Raw genomic sequence first — 15,992 nt, forward strand, 5'->3', positions numbered from 1 at the left:
CAACATATACCTAAAATTCTGCATATGATCTCAGCGATTCATAAATTCTCTGAGAAAAATGAAAGACAGGTTAAAAACTCCTAATGTATAGAATTAGAACTACTAACCATTATTATAAACAAAAAAATTATGAGCCAGACTTTTCAGAATTAAATATAAAAAAGGATTATGTTAAATTAGCTGTCATTTATTGAAAATGAAATCTGGACAGGGATTTAGCTCAGCGGCATAAGTGCCTGTCTCGCAAGCAAATGGTCATGAGTTTGATCACTGGCACAAAAAAAAATGAAATCTGATGAAAATGTATTATATGCAAGAGTACAGTATACTAAATGTTTTACATATATTATCTCATCTAGTATTTCCACAAACCTGGATATACTGTTCTTTTTTTTGTTTGTTTGAGACAGCGTTTCACTATGTAGCCTACACTGGCTGGAACTCAGTGATCCTCCTCCGTCAGCCTCCTGAGTGCTGGGATTACACGTGTGAACTACCATACTCACATATTCTCATTTTAAAATAAGAAAACTGGAGCATAGAAAATTGAAGCAACTGGCACAGCAATCCTAGTGGGAAAGTGGAGTTTGATTTACAATCTGTATTTTCATTCTCTATTATAATATATTAATATATTAATGGGCAGCATTGAGTACATTTTTAAAAGTCAAATCTCTGTTCCTTAAATCATGCAGAGAAACTGAACTTTCTTGAGTCACAATTTGTACACAGATACAAAAAGGTAGACCTCCTTTTTCTCTTGAGTTGCGAAGCCTAGAGGGTTCTGTGAGCCCCTGGACTTTGATCCTTGTGTTACCCCAAATCACCCGTATAACTGAACACAGTTTCTAAACTTCTCTGCATCGGATTAAAAATTGCAGCCATCCTGAACTGTAACTACTGCTGTGCCTGCCCGAGTGACCCCAGGCACTCCTTACTTGTTAGCTGACCAGCACACAGGTACTAAGTCAGATCCTTCGTAAGCTGACGCAGTACACTGTGAAAATCCACAACTGAAACGTCTGCAGTTGGAGACTTACTATTCAGAACAGACGTGGGCCCCTGGCCCAGGCCCGTTAGCTTGGGACTCATCAGGTACATTCTGACCTGACCTGGAGGATGTCACTTGGTCCTAAGCAGTATACCCATCTCTCCTTCTGACCTAACCTGGGGTAACCACTTGGTCTCTCTGCCACTGCCACTCTGTCAGTAATTCCTCCAAACTGCACCTTGTGCAATCATGCATCTGTCTCTCTTTTTCTTTAGTCTCCAGCCCTTGTATTCCAATTCTCATGCTTGGGGAAGGGGTTGTTTGGGAACAGTGACTTAGTTTCCTCGAGGTGGGGACTGCTAGGATATGGACCTCAACAGTGTTGTTGTGAAGTCTAAATGAATTCTTATTTGTGAAGCAGTTAGCACAGAATAACTGCTGAACTGCCAGTACTCCTTGGTATTTGACTTCCTGTGTCTATGTCTCCTGAAGGACTCATCCAGCCATCGGTGGGGGCTTTCTGGAGGTGGCTAGATCTCAGAAGTGTGATGCTGGGATCAGGGATCGCTGAAGGGATTAAGGGTGGGCATCCTGGGTAAAGTATGAACAACAGGAAGGGGGTTGTCACTTGTCACTTGCATGCTTTACTGCCCTCTGCTTCCATGATACTACCCCTCTGCCACGCCAACCTGCCTCAGAGCCCGGCAATCATGGATTGAAACCTCTATAAGCTGTAGCTAAGTAAAACTTTCCTCCCTTAGCTTTGGTGTCTGTCTCAGCAACAAGAAAGGTAAGAAAGACACTGCCCGTATTTAAATGGCCAGCCCTACCCTCTGCTGCTGCTGAGGAAAGGAAGCTGCTGTGCTCAGGGTGACAATGCAGATGGTAAAGAAACCCTATAGGCTTTGAGGCCAGGCAGACCTGAACTTAGAACTGGGACTCCTTTAGCTGTGAATATCTTTCTTCTCTTTGTCTCTTTCACTTCTCCCCTTCTCAACACATTCTTGATTTTTCTTAATGAGTCAGTGTTGACACACAATAATCAAATTCAAGCCAGAATTTCCAAATAATGGTTTACTAGGAGAAACAACTGAGATTTTTTTTTTGCCCTGAAGGTTGAGTTGGGTAAAAATTTTCTTTCTTTTTTTTTTTTTTTTGATACCCGAGACTGAACTCATGACCTTGCGCTTGCCCGGCAGGCGCTTGTGCCACAGAGCTAAATCCCCAGCGGTACGCTGCATAAAAATTAAAGAAAAACAGATTTGTATTAAAGTTAGTCCCTTAATCTACACTCATATAGTTATATATTCATCTATACTTCTATCTGAAGTACTACAGAAGGTGTAGAAAACAGGAAATTTTGTCTGCACAGATATTATTTGTGGAAATCATTATGATCACCTACTTGTCAATACATGCAATATATGCTGGCAGAAATAAACACATTTTAAGAATTATCTGGAAAAGAAAGCTTCAGATTTATTTGCTTACTTCTTGAAGCTGTTGTGGTATAGATAGGCAAGTCTCTTGCTGCCCTTCTCAAAATTGCTTGTTGTCTTTCTTGGTTGTCTTCCTTTTCATAAGCTTCCTTTTCCGAAGTAGACAAGTAGAACTATAAAAGAAAAACTATTAAATTGTCTGAATCCCAAGATGTTAACTCTCACATCTAGAAGAAGTTTCATTTAGAATAAATACCTCACAAATATCTTGTTTTCTGAAGGTAACATTCAAACTTCTTTTATAAATCAAATATATTTTTAACAAAACTACATACAAATTTTTAAAGAATACTTTGCATATCAATGATGGCACAGAATATGAGCTCAACATTTTTGCTTTTCAGAGATGCCCAAGCCAGTGCGAATGCATTAAACCCAGAGTCTTCTTAGGCCCCTAAACGTCTTAAAATATATTTTACTTAGGGCTAGGTGTAGCTCAGAGAGTAAAGCACTCGTCTGGTACGTGTAAGACACTGGGTTTGATTTCCAGCACTACCAAAAGAAAAAGAAACACACACACACACTTTTTTGTTTGAGTAAAAACCTATCATTTAAAAGTTACTGTCAGGTAGTGTTTAATCTTTGGAAGGATGTCCAAAGCTTCATCGGCTTTAGATAGCAGGGAAGATCACAGGTGGGGTTCTATTTTTTTTTATTGTTACACATCTCAATGAGGTCAACAAGTCCTTTTCTTCAACATTTTTAACTCTTCCAAAGCTAACAAATAGCACTGTTTTCTCCAGAATTATCAAGGCTTGCGGAGGCAAGAAGGGCCCTTTCACCAGGAGCAGTTCCTTTCCAGGGCTGCTGCTGCACGATGCAGACAGCCTCTGACTCACTTCTCGTCCTAAAATTCCACCTACCAAATACTCATCCACTGCTCTTCTTCCGCGTTCACTCAGCAGCTTGAGAGCCTCCTTTTTATGCTTTGGTTTGATATAACCAAGAACTTTTAAGTTCCTAACAGTCTTATTTCAGATTCTCTTTATAAAGCTAAAAATAAAAATGGCTTGAGACTTACTCTTAATTGTGTTTTATGTTTTTAACAACCCTGCTCAATTTTTATCAACATTATTAAAGTCTTTTATTTAAAAAGTCTGAAGAATGGTAACTGGAATTCTAAGCTCACCTACTGAAGGTGTATGCTGGCTCTACCTTCTAAGTGCACTACCGAAGCTTCCTCTACTCTGTGTTCCTCTGTCACTTTAAAGTTGGCTTAGTGATGTCACCTGTTACAAACAAGGCAGTAGTTTGGCATAGCACAGTTTTGCACTGCAGAAAATCATGATTCCAAGAGGGTGAGGGAAGCTTTACAGATCACAGGCCTGCTGGCAGAGCCGATACTAAAACTCGAGGGCTTCTGCACTCCACAGCACTACATTTTCCTGTGTTGTCATCGTAACATGTTCCTGCTTTTTATAGATGGGTACTCTAACCCGACTGATCACTGTCATTCAGGAAGTGGAAGAGTCTGCCTAGATGCACACAGCTTGGCTTCCACAATTAAAAGACTACCACGCAGAGCAGTCAGAAAGATCCCCGTGACCTTACATGTGAAAATATTTAAGGATCTGGTGGTCCCTCATCTTCTGACAGGCTGGGCTCTTCAGACATTTTCAGAGGGGGTACTTTAACATGCTTTCAGAGATAGAAATAAGATCACAATGTTAAATATGTATTTGAATGGAGAGGATTTGATCAAACTTTAGTTTTCTTATAAAATCTCAACAGATCTCCCTAGGTGATACTGTATCTAGTCTGAGTCCTAGACCTCAACTCCATACTCTTCTATTCATCCTCATTGCTTTAAGTTTATAAATTATAAAAAGTTTAAATCAAATAAAAATTTCAAGAGACAACAGAATTTTAAGAAATGAAATAAAACAAAATTCTCAGGTGTTTGAAATTACCATTAGGTCTATTTTCATTCAGAACTATTCAATGTAACTCAGATTTGTGAAACGCCATTACTATCTGCTTTGGTTTGGGAGCAAGAGGTGACAGGGTCTGGCTATACAGCTCAGGCTGACCTTGAACTCACTGTGTAACCCAGGTTGGCACAGACTTACTGTGACCCTCCTGTCTCAGCAGACTATAGGTTATTATCTTCAATTCGGTGCTTAAGTGTATATTAGGCTAGGGAGTACATCTCAGGGGTAGGCCGCATTCTTTGTATGTACAATGACCTGAGTTCACTTCCAGTATCAAAAAAATTAAAATTATTTTTAAAAAATTAAATGTCATCGATGGATTAAATGATTGAGATAGTGTGTTCCAACTCCTGGATAAAAGTCATGCCCCTGTGTCTGTCTCCTGAGTGGCTAAGTTACAGGCATGTGCCACAATGCCTGACAATAAATAAACATAAAATACTAAGAGTTAGGCACTAACTGTGATCTCATATTCACAGCTGAATAAAAAGCCTTGCCTTGGGGCTGGGACTTAGCTCAGTGGCCTAAGTGCCTGCCTGGCAAGCGGAGGTAGTGGATGCCTGTAATTCAAGCACTTAGGGAAGATGAGGCAGGAAGATGCCAATCAAGGCCAGGCTGAACTACACAAGGAAATGGCGAGGAAGCCCCAAAACAAAAGAAAAAAACAGCCTAATAGGGAAGTTAGCCAAGAAAGCAAAGAACAGCAAACTACAATCAGCCTAAGTATGCAATGTTCCATCAGGTGCACTGAAAGGTCCCTTCAGAGACTGGAGAGCTGACAGTGAAACTTATGTGAAGATGCAGTACCTGAGCCAGCCTTCAGAAAGACAGACCTCCAGAAGATACAGGATGGAGAACAACACATGGGCGCACAGGGTGAGAAAGCACGGGTGCAGCGCTCCGTAAGATGCAGTGGAGGGGAGGTTAGTGAACTTTTAGTGTGCAGAGACTTCTGGGTGCCATGCAAATGAGCTCAAGTTTTATCTCACATAGACTGCCGACCTTGAGGATTACAACTGGAGTGATGGGACCGCATCTTCTCTTTAGAAAAGATGGCACCTGGTGGTGGGAGACGTCTACCAGCTGTTCACATGCTGCCGCTGCCTCACTCCTTCCACCCAGGTTCCTATCACTTCACCTAACGTGGCCAGGTCTAATGTAGGTATGGGGATAAAACGGCAAACACCTGTCCTTCAAAGAGCTTAGTGGAAGAGATTTTTAAAGGTTATAGCTTGGATGCCACTACCTCAGAAAGGATTTCTTTGGCCAGACTACCTAATGGAGCTTTTGCTCTGTTATGCTTTACCACATGATGCTCTTTTTCCTAAATTCATCTCAATTTGATACTTATCACAATTTACAATTATTGTTTGCTCATTTACCATCTGTGCACACAAATTATAAAAATTATAACTTTTTATTTGTAATCCTCTGAACCTAGGACTGAGTCAGACAGGTATTCAGTAAATTTCCACTGACCAAAAAAACAGTGGAAAAATCTGTTCTTGTAACTTTCCTAAAAACTTTTTAAAAACTTTTTAACCCAATCAGTTCTCTTAGGCTTGACTCCAAAATGCTGCTCTAACCTCTGAACTGTAGTCCTCCTAAGTAAGACAGCTGCATTTGCACCAACCTCAGCCTTAGGACCGCTTCCACGGCACCATCTCAGTCACACTGTGTAAGCTTCCTGAGTGAGAGAATCTGACATTCTTGTTCCTGCTGTCACCAGAGCTGAGTTTAGCTGGCTCGCAAGCATTCCATAATTTAATTCTTTCAACAATTACTGACAGCAACTACAAGCAAGACTGGTGGCGGGGGCCGGGGGGCCAGCAGTAAATATGACGGCAGCATCCCTGTCACAGACAGGGTAAAGGCTGCCAGGTAAAGGCTTGAGGAGTCCAGCGGGTTTACAGGAGTGAATATGAAGAGTAGAGCGGATATAAAGTCTTAAATGAATGCAATACACCGAGACAATACCCAGAAAAAGAAAAATAACATTTAAATAGTATTTATTATGTGTTGAGCATTAAACACTTTACATATATTATTAATCATGTAAGTTGTGACTATATACACAAAGCTGCCCCATTCAATGCTTTCAATAATTTCATGTGTTATATATCACTGTGGCCTTCACCTACAGAAGAGGGATTAGGCATTCTCTACAGAGTCACAGAACAAGCAAATGATTTGGCTCCATAAATCTGACAGGTTGTTCGTTTGGTTTTTTTTTTTTTTTAAAGGCAGGGCTTCACAATGCAGTCCAGGCTGGCCTCAAACTCCAATGTTCTTCCTGCCTCAGTTTTCCAAGTGTTGGGATTATTACAGGCATGCTCCACCATACCTGGCTTGGTTCCAGAATGTGAGGGTTTTTTTTTTTTTTTTTGGATTGGGAATTGAATTCAGGACCTTGCACCTGCCAGGTAAGCGCTGAGCTACATCTCCGGCCCCAGAATTTGAGTTCTCAACCTCTACATTATTATTCTCAAATATATTACAAATTATTTTTTCTTTTTTAAATTTGTATTACTATAATCATATTTCTGTATTTAATTTTACACATGCTATATTTCCAGTGATGATCATTACAAATAATTGAATGAATAAAATTAGGTCTTTCTCAACTTACGAGATTAAGAAATGAATAGCAGTTTGTCAACAACTTTAAAGGTTGACTGACTGACTACTGCCAAATGCTCAAAAAATGTCTATAATGAAACATTAAGTTATGATTTATGGTCTATCTTACCTCTCAGAACAAAAGCATGTATCCAGAATGAGGGGCAAATGCCTATGTGATCATTTGTACTAATTTTGAATGCATATTCAATGTTACACAGTAGCCTCTTTGGAGTCTAGGCAGAAGAACTAGAGAACAGCACCAGGCCGTTTAGAGCAGCCCTATTTTTAACAGCCCCAAATTGAACTCTCCCAAACACTTATCAATGGCAGGCTAGTAAATAAAACTGTGTTACATACCACAACTGACTACTAATGAGTAATGAAAATGAATGACCTACAACTGTATGCAACAATACAGATGAATCTCACGAACACGACAATAGTAAGAAGAAGCCACACACAGAGAGAAGACTGTGAGGACCCCTAACATGACGACCCACAGAGAAGTACAAAGACAAGCAAAAGGAATCTATGCCACCAGAAAGTGGGAGGAGCTTCTCACACTCTGAGTAACTGGAAGGAAGCATGAGGAGGCCAAAAATGTCATCTTCCGAACCAGGCTGGGTGGTGGTCACACAGATTACTTATGCAGTTTCTGAAATTTCACCGGGTGTATACTTATGACATGCAACTTTTTGGCATATATGTTCTCCATGAAAAAGTAAAATATATCACTTCTAATGAATTTTGAAAAACATGAAGGGAAACAATTATGTTACCACCGTGGTTTCATTTTTGTTTATTTTTTTTTCCTTTGGTGGTACTGGGGATCGAACTCACAACCTTGTGCTTGCCAGGTAGGTGCTTATGCTGCTGAGCTAAATCCCCAGCTCCTAGCCCATTTTTGAGTAATAATCACATGGTCAGTACTAAGTTAAAAGGTTTACTTTGAGAAATCTCAATCCTCAAACACTGCACAGCAACAGGCAAAATGTCAGCTCTACTTTCTGATGAGAAAACTGAAGGTCAGAGAGATTAAGTAATGTGTGAGAGCAGAAAATCTAACAGCCACTCAATACTCTTCATGATCTTCTACACTGAATGTTCAGTGAAGAACAAATAAATGCAAATAAATGTTCACTTATATTATTTTCCAAGTGGAACCTCCAGTTAGGAGAAAAATTAGTTATAAAATTTGTGGCAAGCAATAGCCTAAACAATTTCCTCCCACGATTTAACATTTTCTATAGTTTTAGCATATCTGTTCGTGCTGAAAAGACACAAATAAACTCTACTTCTATAGTTTTTACACCAGTAATATAAAAACTATTATTAGATTTTACTATGCTATGTCAGTAAACTGTGTCTGACAATACGTTGGTGACTCACATTCACAATATGGATTTATTAAGCAATATCATGAATGGAAACACAACAAATGTATTACATAATTGTAACATAGGAACACAAGGGAAAAAGATTCCATGTAAGTTAAAGCATTTGATAATTTACCAACATTAAATTTACCTCTTTGCAAGGGGTAGCGGGAGATGTGAATATTGTCATCCAATAGGACCATACAAACATAACAAAGAACAGATGAAAAGCCACAAGGTAAACAACGGTCTTTCCTGGTAAATAAAAACAAATAATGTTTCATTGAGTCTAGGTGAAAACAAGAAAAGGCATTACAATAAAACAATATTTGGATAAGGAGACTTAACCCAATTAAAATTTAATTGAGATCTATTAAAAATTCAAAAACTAAACTTTTTATCTACGTGATGCAACATTACTAGATACAAAGAAATGTTTCGTTCGTTTATTAAAGGATTATCAGCTTGATTTATTAAGTTATTGAGGATTTAAACTAAAAACACTTTTTCATTCACTCTATTTTTTTTTTTTTTTGTCTTTTTCCTTTTTATCGGTATCAGGGATCGAACTCACGACTGTCTGCTTACAAGGCAGGCGCCTATGCTGCTGAGCTAAATCCCCAGCCCTGATTCCCTCTATTTCAAGATTTCCCTGAACATTAATTTTAATTAACTTAAAAGTCATTGAAGTGTCCATCACTATGAACATTAAATATAGGAAATTGTACACTGAAAATAAAAGAAGTTACCATGACTAAGAATAATTAGTACACTTCAGTAATTCATTTTCTATTATATGAGAAAAGTACTCTACATTTCATTTTCATCCAACACAAGCTAACAAAGATTTTTAACCATGCTCAATTCCTACCACAACTGTCTCCCTGGTGACCAATGTAACATTCCAACATCTTTGCCTCCAAATGCTAACTTACTGGTAAAACACTAAGGCTTTATGTGTGTGAGTGGGGTGTGGGTATCTTGTGGACTGGTTTCTGTCAGAAACGAGAACTATCTACCAGGTGCTTGGGCTCTTTTTCAGCTTAGGCTGCAGGATCACAGACCCACTTGAGATGGCCAAGAACACACGAAGCATCAAAGTTTGAAATTCTACTTAGTTTTAAGGTTTAGACCAGATCTTCCACAAGGCAGTCTTCACCAGTTTCAGAATTCATTACCTCCTCATAGCATATTCCCCAAATAATTTGCTCAGACTATAAGTAAAGCACTTGTTTCAAAACAGGAGCTAAAGTATGGAAAACACTTAACAGAGCCTGGCATACAACAAACCCTCAGCAAACGCTGGCTGTTATGATAACCACTACCAGGCAGTCTAGTCTTTCTCTCCTGAGTCTGCTTCCTTCTAGTTTTCTATTCAGTGTCTTTCATGGCTGAGGACTGAAGTTTTCACTGTTCTGCAGTCAAACACTAAGAACAATGCAGTGAAGCTTTCATAAATCTACCCCATAATTCAACTGGAACTGATCTTTGTCAGGCTATTTTTCTTTATAATTTTGGTTTCAAATATTCATACTTTTTAAATGAAATCATTTTAAAACCTGCCAATTTTGCTGGAACCCAAAGTTTCCTTTTGTAACTGTTCTGGTCAATTCCAGATTTAGGGACTAGAATCCCAGTCACACAGGATGACTACTGCAGAAACCAAGGGCTCAAATGCCTCTCCTCTCTCTTGGCTAAAGTAGAAACACTTCTAAATCTGCTTCTAAAATTTCTTTCAAAGAGAACGCCTATTTTAACCACCATTGCACAGCTGGATTCCATTTCACCTGGATCACTGCAAAGGCCACCAGTCTCTTCCCTTAGGGTCTTTCTTCCTCTGACCCCTCTCCATGGCCAACAGGAAATGCACTGCCCTAGTTTCTTCTCTTTTTTGACTGTGAAATTCCTGGAAAGCAAATCCATCTGTGTGGCCGGAGCACCCTAAAGAAACTCTGAGACTTCCCAGTCGCCATACCTGACCATAACCACTCAAAATTACCATTAGTGTCCAGTGATTTATTTCTAACCCTTATAGTAGTCCTGTATGGTAGTCTTCAAATTGGCAAAGTTAGTACCTGGTCCAGTATTAGTTACTAAGTGATAATGCCAGAACTCAAACTATATCTATCTGTTTGACAAAACTCCACGGTTATTTTTACTATGTAATCCCTACAGTTGACCTTCTCCACATTTTAACCACAAATGGTCACATTCTAAGCCAACATCCTGACACCAATACAAACTCCTACAACTTCCTCCCATTTTTTCTTCTTCTCTCTCCACCTTCTTCCGTCTGAGCAGACTGCTGTGTAGCCCAGGTGGGCCTGGACCTCCCAGCCGTCTTCCTCCCTGAGCCTCCCGAGTGCTGACACTCCAGGCCTGCATGCCATGCCCCATTTGTTTCTTCCTTTCATTTTCAAATGTGTTCTTCTCATTTCTACTACCGCCTGACGTAACCTCGGAACAACTCAAACTCCGTATTCTTCTGTTGCAGGGATGTGACTGAACTGCAACTCCAAACCACTGTAGTAAGCCTGAACACTAAAGTTTTAATTTAGAAAAAACAGCCCAGTAATAGCTTGGTTTTTTTGTCTTTTGGGGGCAGGGTCTCACTACGAAGTTAAGGCTGGCCTTGAGGCTCACCCTGTAGGCCAGGCTGGCCCTGAACTCCCAATGATCCTCTGGCCTCAGCCTCCTGAGTGCTGGCGTGTGCCACCATACCCTGCTAATATTTTTTGTCTTAAAAAAAAGCATGCTCCATGTTGTTAGCTCCCTCCTGGTAACTCTTGTGATCTACAGTACTCCACACAGTGAACTCAAAATTGGTGCTTCGTTTAACTTCACCTAAGCTCACTTCCATTATTTCTTGCCTGGACCCCATATTCCATGGAGCTTTGCACTCCGCATTTCAACTGCACTGTACAGCTTCCAGATAAACAGTGAGACTAGCATGTAAGACAACAGACTCTTGAAATATTTCATAACATGTACTACATTTTAAAATGATTTCTTCTTTATGAGCACAAAACAAAAATGGTATGCTTTCAAATACATTTTCAGTTAAAAGAAAAGTTAAAATTAATCTCTAATCATGATGCCTGAAATACAGTAATTATTGAATTGACAATAATTATTAAGTTATACTAAATAATAATATAAAATATAGCTACCAAAGTTCAAAGTCATGTGACTTAATAGGCAAACTTCTGATAATACATACATACTATAAATCATTGGTTATAATATATGAAGTAAAAACTTAACATTAACTAATTAAATCAAAGCTAAAAAAAATCTGAGCCTATGAATCAAAAAGTCTATGCTCAAACATCCTTAGTAACTGAATTAAAAAAAGAAGTTAAAGGATTACTTGAGAGACATGGTAAAATTGAAACAACTTCTGAAATTAAATTTACATATATATATATATATATATATATTTTTTTTTTTTTTTTTTTTTTTTTTTTGAGACTGGGTCTAAATTCAGACTAGGCTTAAGCTTCTTTTTTTTTTTTTGGTCTTTTTCCTTTTTATTGGTACTAGGGATCGAACTCACGACTGCCTGCTTGCAAGGCAGGCGCTTATGCCGCTGAGCTAAATCCCCAGCCCCTAGGCTTAAACTTCTAATCTTCTTGTCTCAGACCTCAGACTTCCAGATTGCTGGGACTATACATGTGCCATGATACCCAGCTGAAATTCTCTGCTTCCTGTGAGCACATGGCACACAGTTATAATTTAAAGATAGGGCTACCAAGACTGCTATGCTTCTCCTGTTACTGAAAAATGAGACTAGAGGTCTAATGACCTCTAGTAATAAATATTTAGTGAGGGGCAAGGATTTAGCTCAGTGACATAAGAGCCTGCCTGACAAGCGTAAACACATGAGTTCGATCCTGGTACCAATAAATAAATAAATAAATATTTATTAATAATTTCTGACTATTCAACTGTTTGAGAAGTCCCTGATTTTTATGTTAAAATCAAATTTTGTAGTGAGATATGGTGGTACACATTTGTAATCCTGGCACTCTAGAAGTCTGAGGGCAGGATTGAAGTTTTCAAGCAACTTAGATTATCTTAAAAATAAAAAATATATAAAAGGTTGGCTGAGAGTACAGCTCAGTGCAAAGACCCCAGGTTCAATCCCCAGGAGGCAGTAAATAAATAGTTTCTGAAATTTCACCTCAATAGATTTCTACATATTCTTATTTGGATAAAATGTTGAGAAAATGTTTCCCTGACTCTTTGGCTATTCATTTTAAAAACCTTAAGTGTCTTGACTTACTAATATAATTTACAAATTCAAAGTCTAGTTATTTTATTAAATCTATGCACACACTATTTTTCACAAATGTATAAACAAAGAGAACCATCAATAAGATTTAGGTATCATGGAAGCAGAATCCCTTCAACTCAGCTAAAACTGACATTAAAAAATCTAAATATGGAGTTACATTAACATACATGCAGAAATACATATAGAAAGAGTTTGAATTTTAGGTGCTTTACAAAATAATGGCTATTTCAATTTATATAAATAACAAAATAAGAATATACCAACTCGGAGATAAATCCAATTACTCAAATTTTAAAGGGATGTATCTGCTTATATTTTTAAAGACATGGTCTTGCCATGTTCCCCTGGCTGGCCTCCACCTCCTTAGAACTCCTCCGCTTGTCTTTGTCTCCTGAGTGCTGAGACTAAAGGTGTATGTAACTGCACTTGATTCACACATTCCCCCTGAAAACAAAAACAGTGTAATCCTCACTAAGTAGAAAGTAGGTGAGTTCCAACTAAACACCTAAGCATTTTACGTAAAATGAGATCCAAAGTGACTTACCATGATCTTCATTTCTTTGTTTACGCATTTCTTCAATGGTAACTAGAACAGAAGAAAAGACAGTGAATAAACATACTTTAAACATTTTTGTATGTAAGTTTTATTTCAGGTCGAATATTATTTCAAAAACATTAAAATACTAAAATTCAAATCCTTTATCACTAACAGTACAGTCACTTTATTTATTTTTTGTCGTTTTCTTTTTTATCGGTACCGGGGATCGAACTCACAACTGCCTGCTTGCAAGGCACTTTAAAACACTTTACAGTCACTTTAAAACTTCTTTAGATCTTTATTAACTTGTAACATTTTCTTCAGCTCTTTCCTTAATAATCCTACAGGCTGAACAGGACTATCCTCCCTCTACAGTACTTAACTTACCATAACCATCAGCCTATGGTATAATGTATGTTACCAAGTCCCATGTAGAAGCTACATGCAAGATAAATTTTCCTTAACTAAAAAATAATAGTGACATGTATCAGGGAGGAGGAGCTTTTTCTATCTCCTTAGACATCTACCTTTTCTTTGTGTTTAGTCTTCAAATACTAGGACTTAATTCTTCCTATCTGTTCTGGAACACATCTATCAAACATCCCTCACATCTTGCCCTCTACGTTTTCTAGCTTCTAGTAGTAATTATTCTACTCTTGACATCAACTTCCTTAGCTTTTGCATATGAAAGAACATGTGGCACTATACAAATTCACCTTCAAAAGAAAAAGTGAATAATTTATTCCTGTAATTTTTAGAGTGGTTATTTCTTTGAACACTCAAATGCTCAAGGATTAAAACTGTATTTTCTTCCATGTTGCAGTACCACCTTCATGAATATACCCCAAAACCACTCCATTCTACCACAGCGGGGAATTACTATTTACTCCTGCTTTCTGGATGGTCTGAAGCTCTAGGTCTGGTTGATTCTATTTTAATTATTGCCTCTTCTTCAACTGCAACCTGTCCCTTCCTATTGCCTCCCTGAAAGGCAATGGCGTAAGGCGTCCTCTATTAACCTAACACACTCTCACCAGCAGTGAACCCACATTTGAGCACTCTGCAAACCCTCGGTCACTTTAGTACAAAATCTTCAGGGTAGCAAATACTAAAGGTTGTTGTAAGCTACAATCTATCTGTCACTCTAGCTGTCACTTGCCCATACCTCTGGCTTATTCTGAATAAACTCGTTTTTTTTGTCTTTTTTTGGAGACAGGATCTCACTCTGCAGTTCAGGCTGGCCTTGAGCTCCCTCTGGAGCCCAGGCTGCTCTCGAACTTGCAAATCCTCCCGCCTCAGCATCCGATTACAGGTATACACCACCACACCCAGCTATAAACTAGTTTTCTGGATTCATCAGTTTCACAGACACTGTGTTCCTTCCCTCTTCATCCTTCAGTGTCCAGTTTATACACTGGCGACCTCCTCTGTAAGGCTTGCCAAGTCTCTCTTAAAGCTAAAAAGAACACTCCTTTCTACCACCACAGCTCGCTCACTGTTGTCTACCACCCTCTCCTTTGATCTGTCTATTGGACTGCGTACTCCTTTAAGTGTGGAATCATGTAACAATAACCACTGGAAGCTCCCATAGTTCCATTTTCCCGCTAAGTACACTAAGGTTCTAAATAATTAAATGACCTCTGCCTGAGGTCACAAAGCTAGTATATGTAGTGGGGCAGACTGGGACCAAAGTCTACTGGCACTTGCATTCTTTTTAATACTATATGTCTCTTATTATATCCCTATAGTCTCAAAGCCTGATACATAGCAGCAATGTGTAAAAATATTTACTGAGCTAAAATTCATTTTGACTAAAATCTCCTTGATAAAACAAGTGTATGAATATTCTTAATAAACCAAAATACATCTTAGCCCCTCAATCGGCATACATGAAATAACACTAAAGAAGCACCCTCACTATATACCCTTGTCTACAGCAGCGTAGTTCAAAATAGCTACATCTTGGAAACAGCCCACATGCCCACCCACAGAAAAAGGGCAGAACATATTTACAGACAACAGGGTGCTACTCTGCCAGAATGGAAGACAAACTTGAGGCATTTTTAGGAAAACTGATGTACCTCATGATTGTAATGTTCAGTGGAATAAATCAGACACACAAGCTTCAACACTGCACAGTATTCCTTATATGAAAAAATATGTATGATATACAGATAGTAATCACCTATAAATTATAAGTATATAATATATAAAATATACATAATATGTAATATATAAACAAAGTATGAAATAAAAGGTAATAAAAGAGCGAGAGAGTATTCTGCTCTTCATGTTTCTGCTGTTCATTTCTAGTTTCACTCCAATATTTCGTGAAAATTCATTTTGCAGGGTTTCCATTTCTTTGGATATGTTATAAAGTCTTCATTGTAGCTATGAGCATGGTCTATCCTTTTTTAAAAAAAAAATCCATTTATTTCAAAGAGAAAAAAACAAATAAAACAAAGTTTCAGAACAATCAGAGGGAAAGATGGTGCACACATTGCACACTGCTGTCCCCAAGTCAGTCACTGAACACCACCAGCCCAAAACCTTCTCATCGAACTCATAACTCTTTTAACTGTATTTTATACATAGACATATGTACATATACATACAGACATACACATATATTGTTTCTTTTAGCTTTTCACACTAGTGAGACAATATGTTTACATAGAGCATGGGGTATCCTGAATTGAAAAATTTTTTCTTTTTCCCCAGTACCGGGGATTGAATTC

The 15,992-nt window shown here is 38.3% G+C and overlaps 1 protein-coding gene across 12 annotated transcripts in view; it reads right to left on the reverse strand.

The window, feature by feature from the left end:
• Zdhhc20 (zinc finger DHHC-type palmitoyltransferase 20) overlaps nucleotides 1-15,992 on the reverse strand; it is a 56,170-nt gene that overhangs the window by 24,954 nt on the left and 15,224 nt on the right. For all 12 annotated transcript variants that reach the window (XM_063232498.1, XM_063232504.1, XM_063232503.1 and 9 more), the window contains exons 2-4: nucleotides 13,261-13,302; nucleotides 8,571-8,674; nucleotides 2,483-2,603 (exon numbers count right to left, since the gene is read on the reverse strand). In XM_063232498.1, the coding sequence (XP_063088568.1) occupies nucleotides 2,483-2,603; nucleotides 8,571-8,674; nucleotides 13,261-13,302 (267 nt within the window). The remainder of the gene's footprint in view (nucleotides 1-2,482; nucleotides 2,604-8,570; nucleotides 8,675-13,260; nucleotides 13,303-15,992) is intronic.

Source organism: Cavia porcellus, unplaced genomic scaffold (assembly GCF_034190915.1).
Source record: "Cavia porcellus strain 051 isolate PalLab524CR breed Dunkin Hartley unplaced genomic scaffold, mCavPor4.1 scaffold_21, whole genome shotgun sequence".
NCBI classification, from domain to species: Eukaryota; Metazoa; Chordata; class Mammalia; order Rodentia; family Caviidae; genus Cavia; species Cavia porcellus.